Here is a 15,995-nt window from a genome sequence, read left to right as displayed (position 1 = left end):
TTTCCAACTTCTCCCTAAGCAAAACGTGTCACTATTCAAGAGAGCGAGTCCATCTAATCTCTTGAAAATAATGAAACAACTAAATTTATCCCATTATTCAAAAAAGATTGAGTATAGTTTAATACCAGCAAATGATAATGGAAACTAAGAGAGAATGAAAATGTGCTGCTCTATTTTTGTAAAACTAAACAATATTAGCAACAAGTTGAACCAAAAATTAAAAAAAAAATGTTTAGTTGTCCTACTATTAAAGCAAAGCAGCTTTATATAGAATATATAGAATTTATATAGAATATAACTGTTATAAATAAAATTAAAAAGTATTATTACATAGTTTTATTATAAATAATGTGATCCTAAGGATATTTTCCTGTATAGTTTTGATTAAGATTTAATAAATAAGTATTTTCATGTCTTTAACAGCACAAATCGTATGTCGTTTCCGAAAAGTTCTTTTTTCTTTTTCACTCGTCGATCTCTTTACAATTACTATTATTATTCTTTTATTAGTTCCCATAACCGAATTTTATTTGATCGGCCTTTCAAAAATAAGATAATCTTAATCAATGTAAAAGAGAAATTTTAACGTAAAATTAACAATACGTTTATCCTCAAAGGTAAAAAGAAGTTGAGAAAGATAAATAAATAAAATTACTTAATACCTGTCCACATTTTATTATAATTATTCCTTTAAAAATGTACTTTCTCCATGTGAAAGTTATCAGAAAAAAATGTTTGAGAAATACAGTTGGAAAAAACCTTGACAACACAAAATAAAATTGCCTAGAACAGCTGATCAAAGATCAGGCTCCTAAAATGAAGCTCTATCAACCGCCATGAGGGGCAGCACCTGCCAGCTGCAAGTATTAGTAACCTGATACCGTAACCTCTCGTATTGTGATTGTGATGGGAACTGTCAGGAGGTTGTGTCCATTAAGGATTTCGGAAAATGGATTGTTTAGGTTGTTCCGAAGGAATCACCATGATGCGCCTACTTACTTACGGGCCCGCAGGGCCAAGAAGGCTACAGCTGCCTTGGCAGTCGGAGGAATTGCTTTGTACTCCTTGCTCAAGTTGAATCATTTGGACTACACAGTTCATGCCTTCAAGAAAGGAATCAAGGTTAGTTGATGATCTATCTTCAGAAATATGACTATATATATATATATATATATATATATATATTGTAGAATTCATTTATATCCTTCCTCTCTCACTCCTTGAGTTACATTAAAGACCTACCACAATCATTCAAAATCTTTTAATTGTGTAAAGTACTCAAAGTATTTAGTCTAACTTAAAGAAGTTTATATAAAACCTGACTTGTTATCAGTCTAGGTGTGTGGTTATAAATTTCAGTTCAAACCTTCCTTTATGTCATTGTTCAGTTCCTTATATTCATATATTCAAAAAATATTCTCAATATAATAATATTGAGGACTGCTATGCTGTAATGAAATGAAAATTAAATTAATTCTGGGACCAAGTCCACTAAAAATATAAGCAATGATCATAAAATGTTTATGGTTTAGGTTAAGAATATGATTAGAATATTGAGATATCAGAGGTTTAAGAATATCAATGTTTGATAGAAGATAGGTAAGAGATATTCAGGATAGAAAAAGGCAAGGTGTTCTAAAAGGAGGAATGGACTAGAGAGTGTTTGTTAAAGTAAGCAGTTTTATGTGATGGTGTATAAATATTGATCGATTGGAACGTTAAGTTAGGAATACAGTCATATAGGAAAATTAATTATTTCTTAGGGATTGAAATAGTAAAGCACCAAGAATATATTGCTGTTTGAAAGAGGAATAACCAACCATATTTTGCATTTTCAGATTGTTTGTTAGTACACAGGAACCAAGCTATGCATGGAAATTATTTTATTCTATTCAGATATATTGATAAAAAAACATCTATAATTGTATCTTCAATGAACACCATAACAGAAAAATATTTAAAATTTACCTTTACCTTCAACTATTCTTATGAATTATCAAAATTATTATGCATTATCAGAAGGGATGCATGATCAGAAGACATAATATCTGTGGAGGAAAATTAGTATAAGTCAGAAAATGATCAAAATAGATGAAGTATTTTAACTCTTGCGAAGTAGTACATTTTCAGATCAACCTGATTCTACCATTAGAACATTTTTTTCTCTTAGTAAATAAAAGGAGCTATTTTGGGAGAGTGATGACAGTAGTATGAGTATCCTATAATATGTAAAATACTTTATCTATTTTGCCATTTTCTGATATCAAATACTTTTCCTGTCCTCCCCTGATATGAGACAGACACTGAAAGAAGGTTTTACCCACTAAATCCTCTTCTTCTTTTCCTTCCACGTTTGTGCCTTCATCATGGAGGTACCTCAACTGATGGCAACCAATACAGCCACATATTCTATCCACAACATCCTTAGCCTTTTACCTGTTGTCCTAACTTCGAGAAACTTTGGGGGTTCACTGTTTTTAATCATTTTTAATGCATGGCTGAACTACTTTAATTGGTTCTTCTCTGCAGTCTCATTTCAAGGTTTCTCCCCTAAATCCAATCTTGTTCTATTATTTCTGATAAAATATCACTATGCTCGGCCAGCTATTTATCTAAAATATTTTGCCTCTGCTGTAGTGACTCTGCTCCCATTTCTATTTTGAATAACCAAGCTATTACTTCCATATTCATATTCATCAGAAGTCATACATATTCTTAATATGATGAAATATAAAATGTAATCAAGTGAATGCATTCATATTTAAGTTTTAGATATGAATATAATCATATTTATGTTTATGTCTAGTCATTTTTGTAAATATATTCGTATTCACATTTGTTAATACAAATATGCCTAACCCTGGTCACAAAAGAGATAGGGCCAGGGGTCTTTGAGAAATTATTCCTCTAGTTAGGTCCTATAATTGACATAAAATCTACTCTAATTTGTGCCTGACACAAAACCTTCATTTAAATTTATTGTTTTATTAATTTTATCCCTTGGTCAAGCATACTACTTCACCTGTGAGTTCTGTCTATCCTGTTTGGATCAACAGTATAGTACTACTTTTTCAGGTTGGGCTTTCTGAAATTTGAAATTCTACTCATTTTCAGCTGTCAAAACTCAAGTCCTCAATCCTCCTTGTACCCATACATATATCATACCATTTTGCCAAACTTTTCTTTCTCTCTGTATCAATTTTTTCTTTCTTTGGCTTTCCATCATTTTCTCTTATAACCTCAGTCTTACCTGCCCTTCTGCCTAAAGGACCCCTATAAAGTATGAAATAAAATATGAAAGTATGCATATTGAATGTTTCAGACGAAATCCTTATTGTTTTTATTAATTCTTTTTGTAGTTATGCTTAATAATAAAAATAGTATGCTATTTTTATTTATTTATAATTATGTTCAGTTTTACAATAAACGATTCACCCAGAAAATTATATTATAAAGTAAGTATTAGTAAAATATTTGTTTATTTTTATAATCATACTTTTTGTTTTTTCTTCTTACGGCTGGGATGGCCCAATACTGTGTCCGAAGGATGGTTTTAATCACTGAGGAAAAATAAAAAAACATATACATCATTATTTCATTATAGATAAAATCAATTTTACTTTTCAAACCCTTTATTGATTTATTTACTATTATATTCAACAGTCTATTTTATGAAGTTGACATTGGAACAAATTTTAGAATTGACGAAATCCCATATATAAGAGGATAATATAAATCAAACAATTTAAGATGGAATTGATAGTGGACCTGAAACATCTTTAATGAATCAATAAAGGAATTGAGGAGTATGAAGAGTTTTTTCTTGATCTAAAATAGCATCATTAATAGTTATAAAAAATATCGGTAATACTAAAGCAAACACAGTTAAATTCCATGAAAACTCTTTATTGTTAAAGTAATTAACCCCTAAAATAAAAAAATATGCTTTCACATACTAATCCATGTTGAGGACCTAATAGCTAAACAAGTTGGGGTGAGTGTCCGCCCACATTGTAGTTCATAATTTTGTGGGTTCAGTTCCCACCTAGACCAGTCAATATTTATTTTTCTGGAGCCTTGAGAAATAAATCTTAATATTCACATTCTGGGGTTGCATAGATCCTCACTCGGAAAAAAAAAAAAATCGGATATGGTGTACGCATAACATAACTTTTATTTAGCACCCTACTTTGAGCTGAGATTAATCTTTACTTGTTCCAGAACAGATATTTCTGTATATGTTGCAATACTTTCCCTTACTAATGAACCTTTCAGGTGATGGATGAACTTAATTGGAATTTCATCAGTTTTCAGAAAGGTATTAATGAAATTTTTAAAAAGGTACTTAATTTTTAAAAGGTACTTTTATTAATGAAATTTTCTCATTGAAATATTACAACTTTTTTTCTTTTGCAAAAATAAGGCAGAAATATAAGAGTTAACTAAATGTAGATGCCCCCTCAGGCTATTAAAATGAGGTTAAGGCTTATGACTATGGTATTAGAGATCAGTTAATTGTTCATTGATTCTGTTGCATTGGTTCTGAGAAGTGTTAGATAGATATGTTAAACTGGTACTTCCAGTCAGTGAATTTGATTGAAAACGTTGTAATATATAAGCCCGACTTAGCAAGTAATTTCAGTACGACTTTTTATATTTGAGCTAACTTGTTTATACACAGATACACTTACCATTTTTAGGAAACTTGGTTATTTGGACAAAGGAGACCTCAAATACTTGGATTTCCATTCAAAATTCTATTCCTTTCTATTTATTTGAAATAATTAATGTTTTTTTAAAATTTTATTAATAATGATTATGCGTTACCCTTTATAGCCTATGGCAGAAAATATTAGTACCATAATAATAATAATAATAATTAGAATAGAACAGTCATTCCCTAAGTTAATTATAGTAGGAAAATTTTTTATATTGTAATAAGAGTCTATGAAGTAACAGGAGTTCACTCGATCGGACCAGTATTGTCGGGATGGTTAAGCTTCTCTCAGCTTCTATCCTCCTATTACAATACAGAAAATTTTCTTGCAAGAATTGACCAGTGTTGCACCCTCCCCCTCCCCTACAACTTCTGTTCCATGTTGTGTCACGAAATCAATCTACTTCCGTATAATTTTTTTTCTGGAGTTTTGGATCATTCCTGAAGACGTTTCGCTTAAAAAATCCATGTTATTCTATCTTATTTGTAAAAATGAGGGTCAGAACGACAATAAATTTGCCTTATCATCAATATTGTTCCTCATTAAAAAAAATAGTTTTAATCTCCAATTTCATTTCTAATAATTCCACGTTTTAAAGCTTTTTTACAACTCCCATTTATGAAACTATTATTGAATTTTTATGATACGGCTCTTTCTTCTGTAGTAGGACTTCATTTAAGTAGTTAGTAATCAATTCATTTTTCACTCATATTAAAAATATTTTGTTGTAAACTATGCTTCTAGGAGTATGCCAAAAGGTCCGTAAGTACTTGAAAAAAAATCTATTTTATCTGATAAAATATATAAGAAGATGGTCAGGGTTGCGGTCAAAAGAGAAACAAAAATAGTTTACAACTGTTTATTTTCCAAAGTTTCGTCCCACTTTGCAGGGCTTCATCAGGGCTGTTCAAAGGTAAAGGTTGAACACAACATATATATTGAACAAATATTTTATCTGATAAAATATTTGATAGTACTTTTTGACTCTTTATTGCGAAAAAGAAAAAGGAACGAAGCGAATAAAACACTAATGATAAATCTGTAACAAAAATTTGAAAATTATTTCATGAATTCCATGGATTCATAAATCAGAAAAGATGCGTCAAATACGTCTATGTATGTATCCTTAATCGTTGTTATATTCTCAGAGTCCGTGCAAAAAATTTATATTATCTGATGAAAACTATGATAGTGCTTTTTTTTTTTGTATTGGCAATAAAGTAATGAGAGTCAGCAAGACAGCTCATGCTACCTGCAAAAATGGTGACTGTTTGAGAAGGAAATTTTTTTAAAACATGAGCCCTAAAAGATCTATTTACGTTCAATTGTTCTCGAGATATACTTTTTAAAAAGCAACATTTCATAAAAAATGTACTGAAAAATCATTAGTTAGTGAATTTATTTTGGGAAATCTATATCTGATCTTTTAGATGTACTATAAAGTAGTTTAAAACGTTTACCTTCGTGTTGGCAGAAATTCATATTTATATATGAATATGAAATTTTGTATATTAGCAAATATCATGAACACTATTACATCTACGAAGATAAACGTCATAAACTACTATATTGGACATTAAACTAGCTTTAATTTGATTGCTGGCAGACATCTGTTCGTCTAATAGTTACCGAGATATAATTTTTCATGAACCGAACAACTAGGAATCAACATCTTGTGACTTTATCTTGGCAAATGTGATGAAAACTACTACTCCTACGAATAGAAAGGTCATAAACTACTTTATTGGACATTAAACTAGCTTCAATTTGAGTGCTGGCAGACATCTGTACGTCTAATAGATTTTTTATGAAATGCTGCTTTATAAAAAGTTATATCTCAGGAGCTATTGCACGTGAATGATTCTTTTCACGAAGAGTGAAGGTTTTCTAGTGTTTTTGATAGTTTTAAAGATATCAAGCTACGAATGAAAAATTGATTTTTTTTAATGTTCTGAATCAGTCACCATTTTTGCAGGTAGCATGATCTGTCTGGCATTCTCTCGTTTCTTTATTGGCAATGCAATAAAGAATCCAAATAGTGCCTTTTTTTTTTTGGCTTTTAGTATTTTTATTAGATAATGTCTATTATTTTTTTTTTGCTCATGCTCTCGGACACAATGATTTAAGGATACGTGCATAGAAATCTGTGGCGCATCCTTTAAGCTTCATGAATCCATAGAATTCATTAAATAATTTCGATGTATTTGTTACAGAGTTATGATTAGTGTTTTATTAGTTTCTTTCCTTATTTATATACTTTTGAGAAATTTCTTGAGTTATTCTTAATATAAAGATCGACCATCCTAGAATTGTATTATACTATACCTCTTGTTCACTCCTATTGTCATATATATATTTTTTTGAATTTAATTCTGTTGAATTGATACACTATCTGCTCGTCTAGTGTTGGAGTCTTATCGGGATGATAGGTTTATTTAATTTATTTAAGAACAAAGAAAAATTCAGTTTTTATAAATGCTTTAAATACTGTTGAAACGTGATTTCGTAACCAAAAAGAAATTTCTGTTAAATATTTATCGAAGGGTTATAATGCTATATAAATTATCATCTTTCAAGGAATAATTTAAACTGTTTTTTAACTTCTATTATCCTTTATTGTATTTGAAGTTTCGATCTTTAATAACTCATTCTCAAAACAGCAATTATACATTGTTCTCGATTATTTTTTTTTTTTTTTAATTTTGATATTACTACAGTCTTGAGGATGAGCTAATTTAAGGTCGTGTATATTAAATAAAGAAATGAAGAATTTAAGTTTGTCCCTGAAAGATTATAATTGTTATTTCATTGCTATTTATTATCTGTTAATACGAAATTTGGTAATTAAATTACGATTTTGAGCTGCTGTAGGACTGGATTATTGTCATTTCTCATGTCCGTCTGGAGCTAGTCCTTTGTATAGAAATGTCTCTAATAAAATAATACTATCGTTTATGATCTTTAAACATTTATTTCTTTGACTGAATTATGAACATCCCAGTTTACACATACTTATAACTTCTTTAGAAATCGACAGTTCTTATTGATGTATTTTTTTATTAGCTCAAACCGATAGTGGATCTGTTGACTCCAACGCAATCGTGAGAAACATACGTAACTGTTGAAATTATCTACAAAAGCCATAAATAAATGTGTCACAACTAAGCCGGTACTGTTTCTGAAGTTTGTTAGCTACTGTCAGATTCTATAGAAACTGATGAAGGTAAATTTGTACACTTCCATGGCAGTTGGTTATGATGTGGCTGGTGGGAACTGCTATATGTCACGGCTGGCGATAGGAGCGACGTGGCGATCACTCCTTCCTGATAACTCTCTTCCACCCAAGGAAAAAAATTGACCATTGAGCAGCTGCCATGGTTCTGGCTTCGGTCAGCTTTATCCTTAGCGGCAATGCTTCAAAGTAAAAATCAAATCCACATCTCTCATTAAATATTTAACAAAAATATAAATTTACGTGCATGCACATACAATCTCATTCATGGATGTAATCATTTAGTCATATTAGATTAGATTAGATTTTTATTCAGGGCGATCAACATCTAGGTTATTACACCCTTTATACTTTATTTATCTTCTTGTCTTTGACATTTGATAGTTGAATGTTGACTTATTTCCTTTCTACACTGGTCGATATTGGTGGATTATATTTTAGTATAAAGTTGAGTTACTTTCAGAAATTTTATTATTTTGTCTATGGATTCTGCTGAGTCTTTAAGGAACAATTCTCTTGTACGAGGAATTTTATTATTTTCGAAGGCTTGACGATGATGAGCATTCTTCAATTATATGCTTTATCGATAATGGGGACTGACAAGTTTGGCATATAGTTTGGTCCACTTTTATGATTAAGTGGAGGTGTGTTAATTTGGAATATCCTATTCTTACTCTTGCAACAACCACTTCTTCTCTTCTGTTTCCCCTTATGGTACTTGTCCACTTTTGTTTGTTTTTTAAAACGTTTCTTAGTTTATTGGTGAGTGGTACGTCAGCCCACATTGAATCCCAACTTTTTCGGATTCTGTTCCTTAAAAATGCCTTTATGTCTTTCGGCTCGTAAATTTGGAGTGGTAGAACGTTCATTGTAGCAGCCTTTTTAGCCGCTTTATCCACTGCCTCATTTCCAGGTATTCCTGAGTGCCCTGGAGACAAGAGAAAGGATATACTTTTTTAAGATGTTTTAGCATGTCTATATAGTTGTGAATTTTGTCTATCGTAGGTCCGCTTTGACTGAAGTTTGGTAGACTCTGGAGTGCAGACATTGAATCTGTACAAATGAGTATGTTAGAGTATTCACTTTCTATGGATAAATGAAGTGGAAATCGCCTGAAGTTCAGCTGTTGAGTATGTGGGGGTACAAAGTGCCCCTTCGAGTCAAGAACTCATGTATAACCTGTCATAACGACTAAATTCAACCAATTTAGTCATATACACTATACGAAGTAATAGTTTAGTTTCTGTTTTTCCATTATATTATATATAACCATCTTAACTTCATTTTTTTTCTTTATCATTATTAGAAAATATCCTTTGATTTTTAATTTATTTTTTTACATTTCATGTTTCTGATTTTCATTTAAAACTTGTAAATCTGTATACAGGCATTAATTACTCATTTTTTTCTTTTTCATTCTATTTTATTAAGAGTTATGATACCAGATATATCATATTCATATTATTATATTAGACCTAATGATTTATGATATGATTGATGTTTTTATTTTATTAGCTTCCTTTTAAGAAGAATCCTTCGAATATTATATCCGGTAAATATAAATCAGGTTGTAGCATTGCGGTGAATAAGACGGGTGTCTGAGGTTGTGTGGCTTAGTAACGAATTTTTTTTTTCTGATCCCTCTAAAACAGAAAAAAACAATTAATTTAGTGAATGCTTTATTATGTGAAAAAGGAATAAATCGTATTGGACATTACTTTTTAATACCTTGGTATTTTAAGGTTACCTGTGGTGCTTATTTATTATTTGTGAAATGGCCATTCTAGATGGTTCTATTTTAAAATCCGGTGGTGAGGGGCCTCCTCGTGTTGTAGTAACGAACGGATCCCTAAAATGTTAATTAACTCTTAACCGACGGTTAAACGTTCGAGAGGTAGACCGAAGCGTAGACGGGAGGATTTCGTCAAGACTGATCTTTATTAATATTATTATTATAAATTTATTTATTAATTCTATGGGAATATTTCCTCTCCGTTTATTACATAGTCCAGTAAGCATTACATTTGTATTATAATTGTTTCTGTTTTGATATGTCAACTGTAACTAAAGTCATAAGTGAAATTGTTTTAGTAATGTTAATATTGAAGTTTAAGTCACCTAGATGAAATTTTGTTAATCTTCGGGAATTGTTTTTTCAGAAATTTGTATGTTGAGATTAGGTTACATCTGAATGGGAAGCTAGTGTTGTAAAAAAGATAGTTGAATTAGATAGATTATTTTCAGAAATATCCAAAGTACTTCGAAATTAGCTCTGTTGAACCTCTAACTTTCATACATTTTTGTACTGTTGGATTGTTTGTTACTATCAGGTTTTATATAATTTCGAAAGACCTTTTGGAAATCATTATTGTTTAGTATTATCTGATATAAATATAAGTCTACCTGAAACTCCAAACTGCATCATAGCGTTCATCTTGTTAGATACATGAAAACAAAAACTGTGATGGCTCATTACATTGTATTAATGCCCCCAATATGCACTAAATATTGACCCCTGTCAGACCACACAAGGGGCCCTTCCTTAGGCAAGGCATTACATCATTCATGGGATACCTATTCCATATCGCCTTTTATGAAACATATAGTCCCGGCCTGCTGTATCTAATTATCTTGCGACCATTTTATTATTAAAAAAAAATTATTGAGATTCGCATAAATTTAATAATTATAAAATTAAATAATTGTTAGTGCGTTTTCCTTACATGGACTCACCCTTTCAATGTTATGTAGAATACGTGTTTCATATAAAAAGAATATAAGAAATGTTTAAATGAAGTCATTTTCGCCAAAATAAATTCAAATTCACCAAGTTTACAGTTACGTTGTTATACTTCCGAAGGAACAATATGAAATGCTTATTATAATACACTTAAAATACACCCTCTTTTAAAAGAGAACGCCTGTTAAGAAAAATTTGAGATGTGGAATTTGGGCTTGTGAAAGAGGATTTCTGATTGATTTTTGAGCTTGGACAAAAGACCCTATTAAAGCTCTAAGATGCTATATTTGTATTGGGGTTCAGAATTATGTAGCTAAACTTCCCCAAAAAATATAAAAGAGCAATTTTGCTGGAAACTTATGTCCCAATTAGCTTCAGGAATCGTATTAATTTCCTGTTTTTGTAGTTAGATGCTCTGATCACTACTGTTCAGGCTATCGTTTTCATTAATTGTGTTAGGATCTAAAATCTTCATCTCTTTATCTGATGTCATTTAGTTCATTTCCCTATAGCTTTAAACTAATGAAAATACTTAACTATTTTTAAGGTCCTAAGTAATACTTTAAAAATTCCCATCTTTTTAAATTCTGGTACTCCAGAATATCGAACATTAAATAAGTAGGATGTGATATTTATTATCATTATTAATTAAACAAAAATGATGTAACCCTTGAGGAATAACAGCGCCCAGCTATACCTCTTATCTGGCTTTTCTTACTTTCTCAGGTTAGCAGGTCTCTCATCCACGTTCTTTTTAGTCTCCTCCTTGTGCTCTCAGGCATGAAAGACTTGGACGTGGAAAGACATTTATCTTATATATGTGTTTTGGTGTCCCAGTAATTTTTCATTAAAACGTTTATATGTACGTACTTACGTATGAAATCAGTGGCCATTGGAATTTTTAACGCAACAAGTATTGTTATTTACGTAGAATGGTGCTTTAGTGATAAGCCTTAGTGTTTTATATTGGAAACGTTTTAATCCTTTAATGTGATTCTATTTAGCTATTCCATAAATTTGTAGTGCATATGTCCTGATTGGCTTTATTAAGTAGGTCTGTTTGTGCTTTTCACTTTTCTCTTTTTTTTTAATTTGGAGTTTGGTCTGATTTAGAGGCTAACGTTTTTTATTAATATGTGGTCCCGCAAGATATTCTCCTATCAAATGCTAGTCCGAGTAGTATTTCTTCTGTATTGGGATTATTTGTAGTCCTAAGTATAGATTTGAAAAGATAGTCGTCAGGAACTTTTGGGCCTCAGCATTTATCAAGGCATACCCCGGGGCTTTCCATTTCGGTAAGCATCTACTTTGTTGTACTATGAGTGGAGGGATTGTCAGTTGTACGTGACATTTACAAAGGTTTCATTTTCCGTGTTCGTGTTGTGAGTATGTGGTGTAATTACGTAAAAAAGATGGTCGTCCAAGAGCTCTGATTTATTTTCCTCGTCCGACACAGTTCAAGAACCATCCTCTTTTCTGAGAGCTGCTGTCATTTCACGATGCTTTAGGAATTTCCGTGTGTGCTTCCCTAAATTCCCATCGCCTGTCGATGGGAGGCAATAAAATGCTGCAAAAGTGATATAAGTTTGTTTTGTATATAATGTATGCGTCTAGACTGTTAATATGGTTTGATGGGCAAGTGTATGGCCTACGCCTTTAATATAAAATGGAGGCGTTTCGGAAATTTTAACCGACCTAATATTTTTTTGGTAATTATTATCTGTGTTTTGGGTTAGGACATTGAAATAGGTATATGTTTCTGTACCTGGCTGTCTTTGCTGGCTTAGTCTCCTAATCAATTACCCGAGGTCTTTTACGGTCGGTGACTTCTTCCCACTTACTAGCATTGTTAGTATTTTCATTACAATTTGCTATTTCCGAGTCCATGCTGCAGACCGTGTCAGCGATGGCTCGCCCATAGTAAAGCCGTATTACTTGCCTGCCTCTTAATTTCCAACTCTCCAATAAAATTGCAACCGTTTTCAAAAGAAGTACGTGGAATTTGAATTTTATAAAATAACATTTCCTAACTAATGTGTTGGATAAGCTAATATGTTCAACATGCTACATTTAAATTACAAATATCTAAAATAGCTCAACTCGAGGTTTATTCAAAACGGAATTTTTCTTCATGTTTAGATATTTGTTATGTCATAAATAATGGACACGGTGGATGATATTTGAAAAGAAAACAATTTCTTTCCTCAGTTTACCTATTCACGTACCTATTCATCCACTAATGTCTTCAATTATTTTAATCAATGCTATACCAGCTTATTCTTCTTTTATTACAAAACAATTGATGATATTTATCTCTGAGTTAGATTAAACTACCAAATAACATTGGGATTTTTTAAGAGATTCTAAAAATAAATAAATAAATAGGAAATTTATAAAAATTAAATATTCTATTAACATTTTTTTAAAAATTAAAATAACACGATGTTATTTCTTGAATTCATGGTAAATATTTTTCTTGATTTAGAGAATATAACCTTCGATAGATTATGTTATGAGGATCATGACTATTAAATTACTCAAGTTTTCGTTCGTTTGCCATTTATTTAGCCATAATTTAGCTACTATTTGCCATTTTTTTCCATTGGTAAAATATTACCATAGGAAAGAGGCTAAAATATTAACTTTTCTTATTTCTTGTCTAACAAACTGTATTCGCAGTAAGGCGGTGCCGAAATTTTCCCACTATAGGGAGGAAGAGGCAATGTTATCGATTTGAATTAAAATTTTTTTTTTGTGATGCTATAAATGCAAGATAATGTGCTCTTAAATATGCATGCATTTATATTATTAAAACAATATTAACACATTTAATTACTAGCCCTAAAGTTTTAGAAAACATTTTAAACCACAAAATTAACTTCTCTTAATTACCGCAATTACCACAACAACCAGGGGTAATTGCGGCCCCTTGCAGATTCTTTGCCATGACAACTAATATATGATATATTCTACTATAGACTTTCCTACATTTCCTGCGGTGGTATTGCTAGTCGGTTCTGCTATTTTTCCCTAACGAAATGAGTAAGAGAATACCATCCTATTAGTTTTCGTTACAGTTATTATTTAATAGTTAGTAAAAATAGCCGATATGAAGACAACGGAACGTTTTTTGAATTACGAGTATATCGGAAATTCTTCGATTTCGAAATATATTATTTTTCAATTTATTTATAAAATTGGTTATTTTGAAAAATCATTATACTATTCTAAGAACATTGTTATTTGCCAAAATTATTACATGAATTAATTTGCAAAAGGACCTATCTATTTTTGTAAAATAGTCCCAAATGTCACTCATTTTGTTGTTCTTGGACATTTTAATAACAGGCATGAAATCCTTTAAAATTTTATAATGAAATACGAAAAATGAAACAAAAATAATTATCTTGCAGTTCAACTATCAGCGCTTTGACAGTCCATAAAGGAATAACTAAAGAGGACAAAACAGCTAAGGTAATGGTGGTTGTTGATGGTAAACTAAACAGAACATTATCTTCACTGCATGACCGTTTTAACGAAAAACGGAACGTACTGTGACTTGGGGAACGGAATAAAAATAACAATTGTTATTCGTTTTAAAAGAACTGTTGTTATGAAGTCTTTATCGTTCTTATTCCTACCCCTAATTTCCTTCCCTGCGAGTTTAGATGATATAGAAATATAAATTAGAGAATATCACCCTCTGAGAACAAAACAAAAAAAAGAAAATTGTGAGTAGAGGACATATGATTGAAGCCTGGGCGGTGAAACACATCTGCCAAGGATTTGGAACCTGATACCCCGGTATCTTACAAAAACGTCACATCACGTCGCTCGACATCTTTTACTGACACTCATGAGTATAAAAAATATCTTTGGTCCTCCTTTGTTTCTTACTATACTTTATGGATACTTCCTACCATTCCCTATTCATCTCCTTAATTAAAAGAAAGAAATGTCATTTAATTGTAATTATACAATTTTTTGTGGGTTTGTTTTTTCCTAAAATGGAAATAATACCATGAAGTTTAAATTAATTAACGTTTGAATCCCTGATATTTTCTTTTATTCTCTTATTTTTCCTTTTTAATTCGGTTTTATTTTCTGTTGAATATTTTTTTTATGACCGTGTTAAAGATTTAGCTCATTAAGTTCTTTTACTGTTTGGTTCTTTTACATTGGGAATTCCTTTTTGATTTTTGTTCCTTTAGTAGCAATAACACTTGACGTTATGGATTTGTTTCAATCTTTGTGATGGTTTGTTGTTATTGGTGGGCCGTACGTTGATAGTTCCCTTCAACCCTTTTTCCTTTGTGGATTCTCCCTCCTACCCAGCGTGAACCATTAAAAAAGGGCCACCAACGAACATTTTACTGACTATAAATCCCTACCTCATCAGATCTCTGCTAATAGGTTATGTTTGTTGAGACCACCCGGTATAATGGGTATTGATTTGGGTTGGTATCCTCCTGATATTGCTCTCTTTTTTTTTTACATTGATACAATTTTTTCTTTATAAATATGCTATATAATTTACCACAAGAATTGAAGTCGGTAGTAGATGTTAATTGCAATAGTATTTTTTCATAAATAATTTTATGTGATGTTATGAAGCAAATATATGTTATCTGTTACTGTTATTCCCATATTTTATTTAATCTCTGCTATTTCTTTTTTTTCACTGGTATTTGACATTTCCCCATTATTACTGATCCAACTTTTCTTTCAATTTTTCCCACTTTTTAATTTGTTTTTATTTAATGAAATAATTAAGTTTGATAATAATACACAGTTACTTATAAATAATAGTAATACACAGTGTTTTTATTGTTAAAATCTCAGTGACGACTGTTATCTCAAATCTTGAACTATCTTCTTTCACATAGTTGGGATTCTCTTCCTCCCTCCCCCACCATCTTGCTACATGCTAAGAAAGATTTTTCTAAGGGACGAACATAAAATCGGCAATCCCCAAAAGCGGGCTACATGAGAATCCTATTTCAGCTCCCCTGTTACTGCTGGCTGCAGGACCAAGGCCATAAATTTATAAGGTCATTCAAGTGTTAAATCTTGTTAATTAAATATTTATGAGCCAGTGAGCAATTAATTTTCTAAATATCCGGATTGGGCAGTATACTAGTTTGTAACATTTTAGACTCTTTTGCGTGGAGTTCCTTTGTTGATAATATAAGATATTGCTATGTGTCGTTTATTGTTGGCTTTACTATAATAATATAAGTATAATTTAATTGTTATTGCAGCTTTTTTATCACTGTTGGAATATATGTACACACATATTTCTATT

General features: G+C 31.1%; 1 protein-coding gene across 3 annotated transcripts in view; it reads left to right on the top strand.

The window, feature by feature from the left end:
* Positions 1–762: 762 nt before the first annotated feature.
* MICU3 (Mitochondrial calcium uptake 3) overlaps positions 763–15,995 on the top strand; it is a 60,038-nt gene continuing 44,805 nt past the window's right edge. The window contains exon 1 of one of the 3 annotated variants that reach the window (XM_014415045.3): positions 763–1,122. In XM_014415045.3, the coding sequence (XP_014270531.1) occupies positions 907–1,122 (216 nt within the window). In that variant the 5' untranslated portion in view covers positions 763–906. The remainder of the gene's footprint in view (positions 1,123–15,995) is intronic. The other 2 variants (XM_014415047.3, XM_067048868.1) reach the window with 2 other exon arrangements.

The sequence above is a fragment of the Halyomorpha halys genome, unplaced genomic scaffold, assembly GCF_000696795.3.
Source record: "Halyomorpha halys isolate HHAL.00 unplaced genomic scaffold, Hhal_1.1 Scaffold91.1, whole genome shotgun sequence".
Lineage (NCBI taxonomy): Eukaryota > Metazoa > Arthropoda > Insecta > Hemiptera > Pentatomidae > Halyomorpha > Halyomorpha halys.
This window is presented reverse-complemented; position numbering and strand designations above follow the sequence as displayed.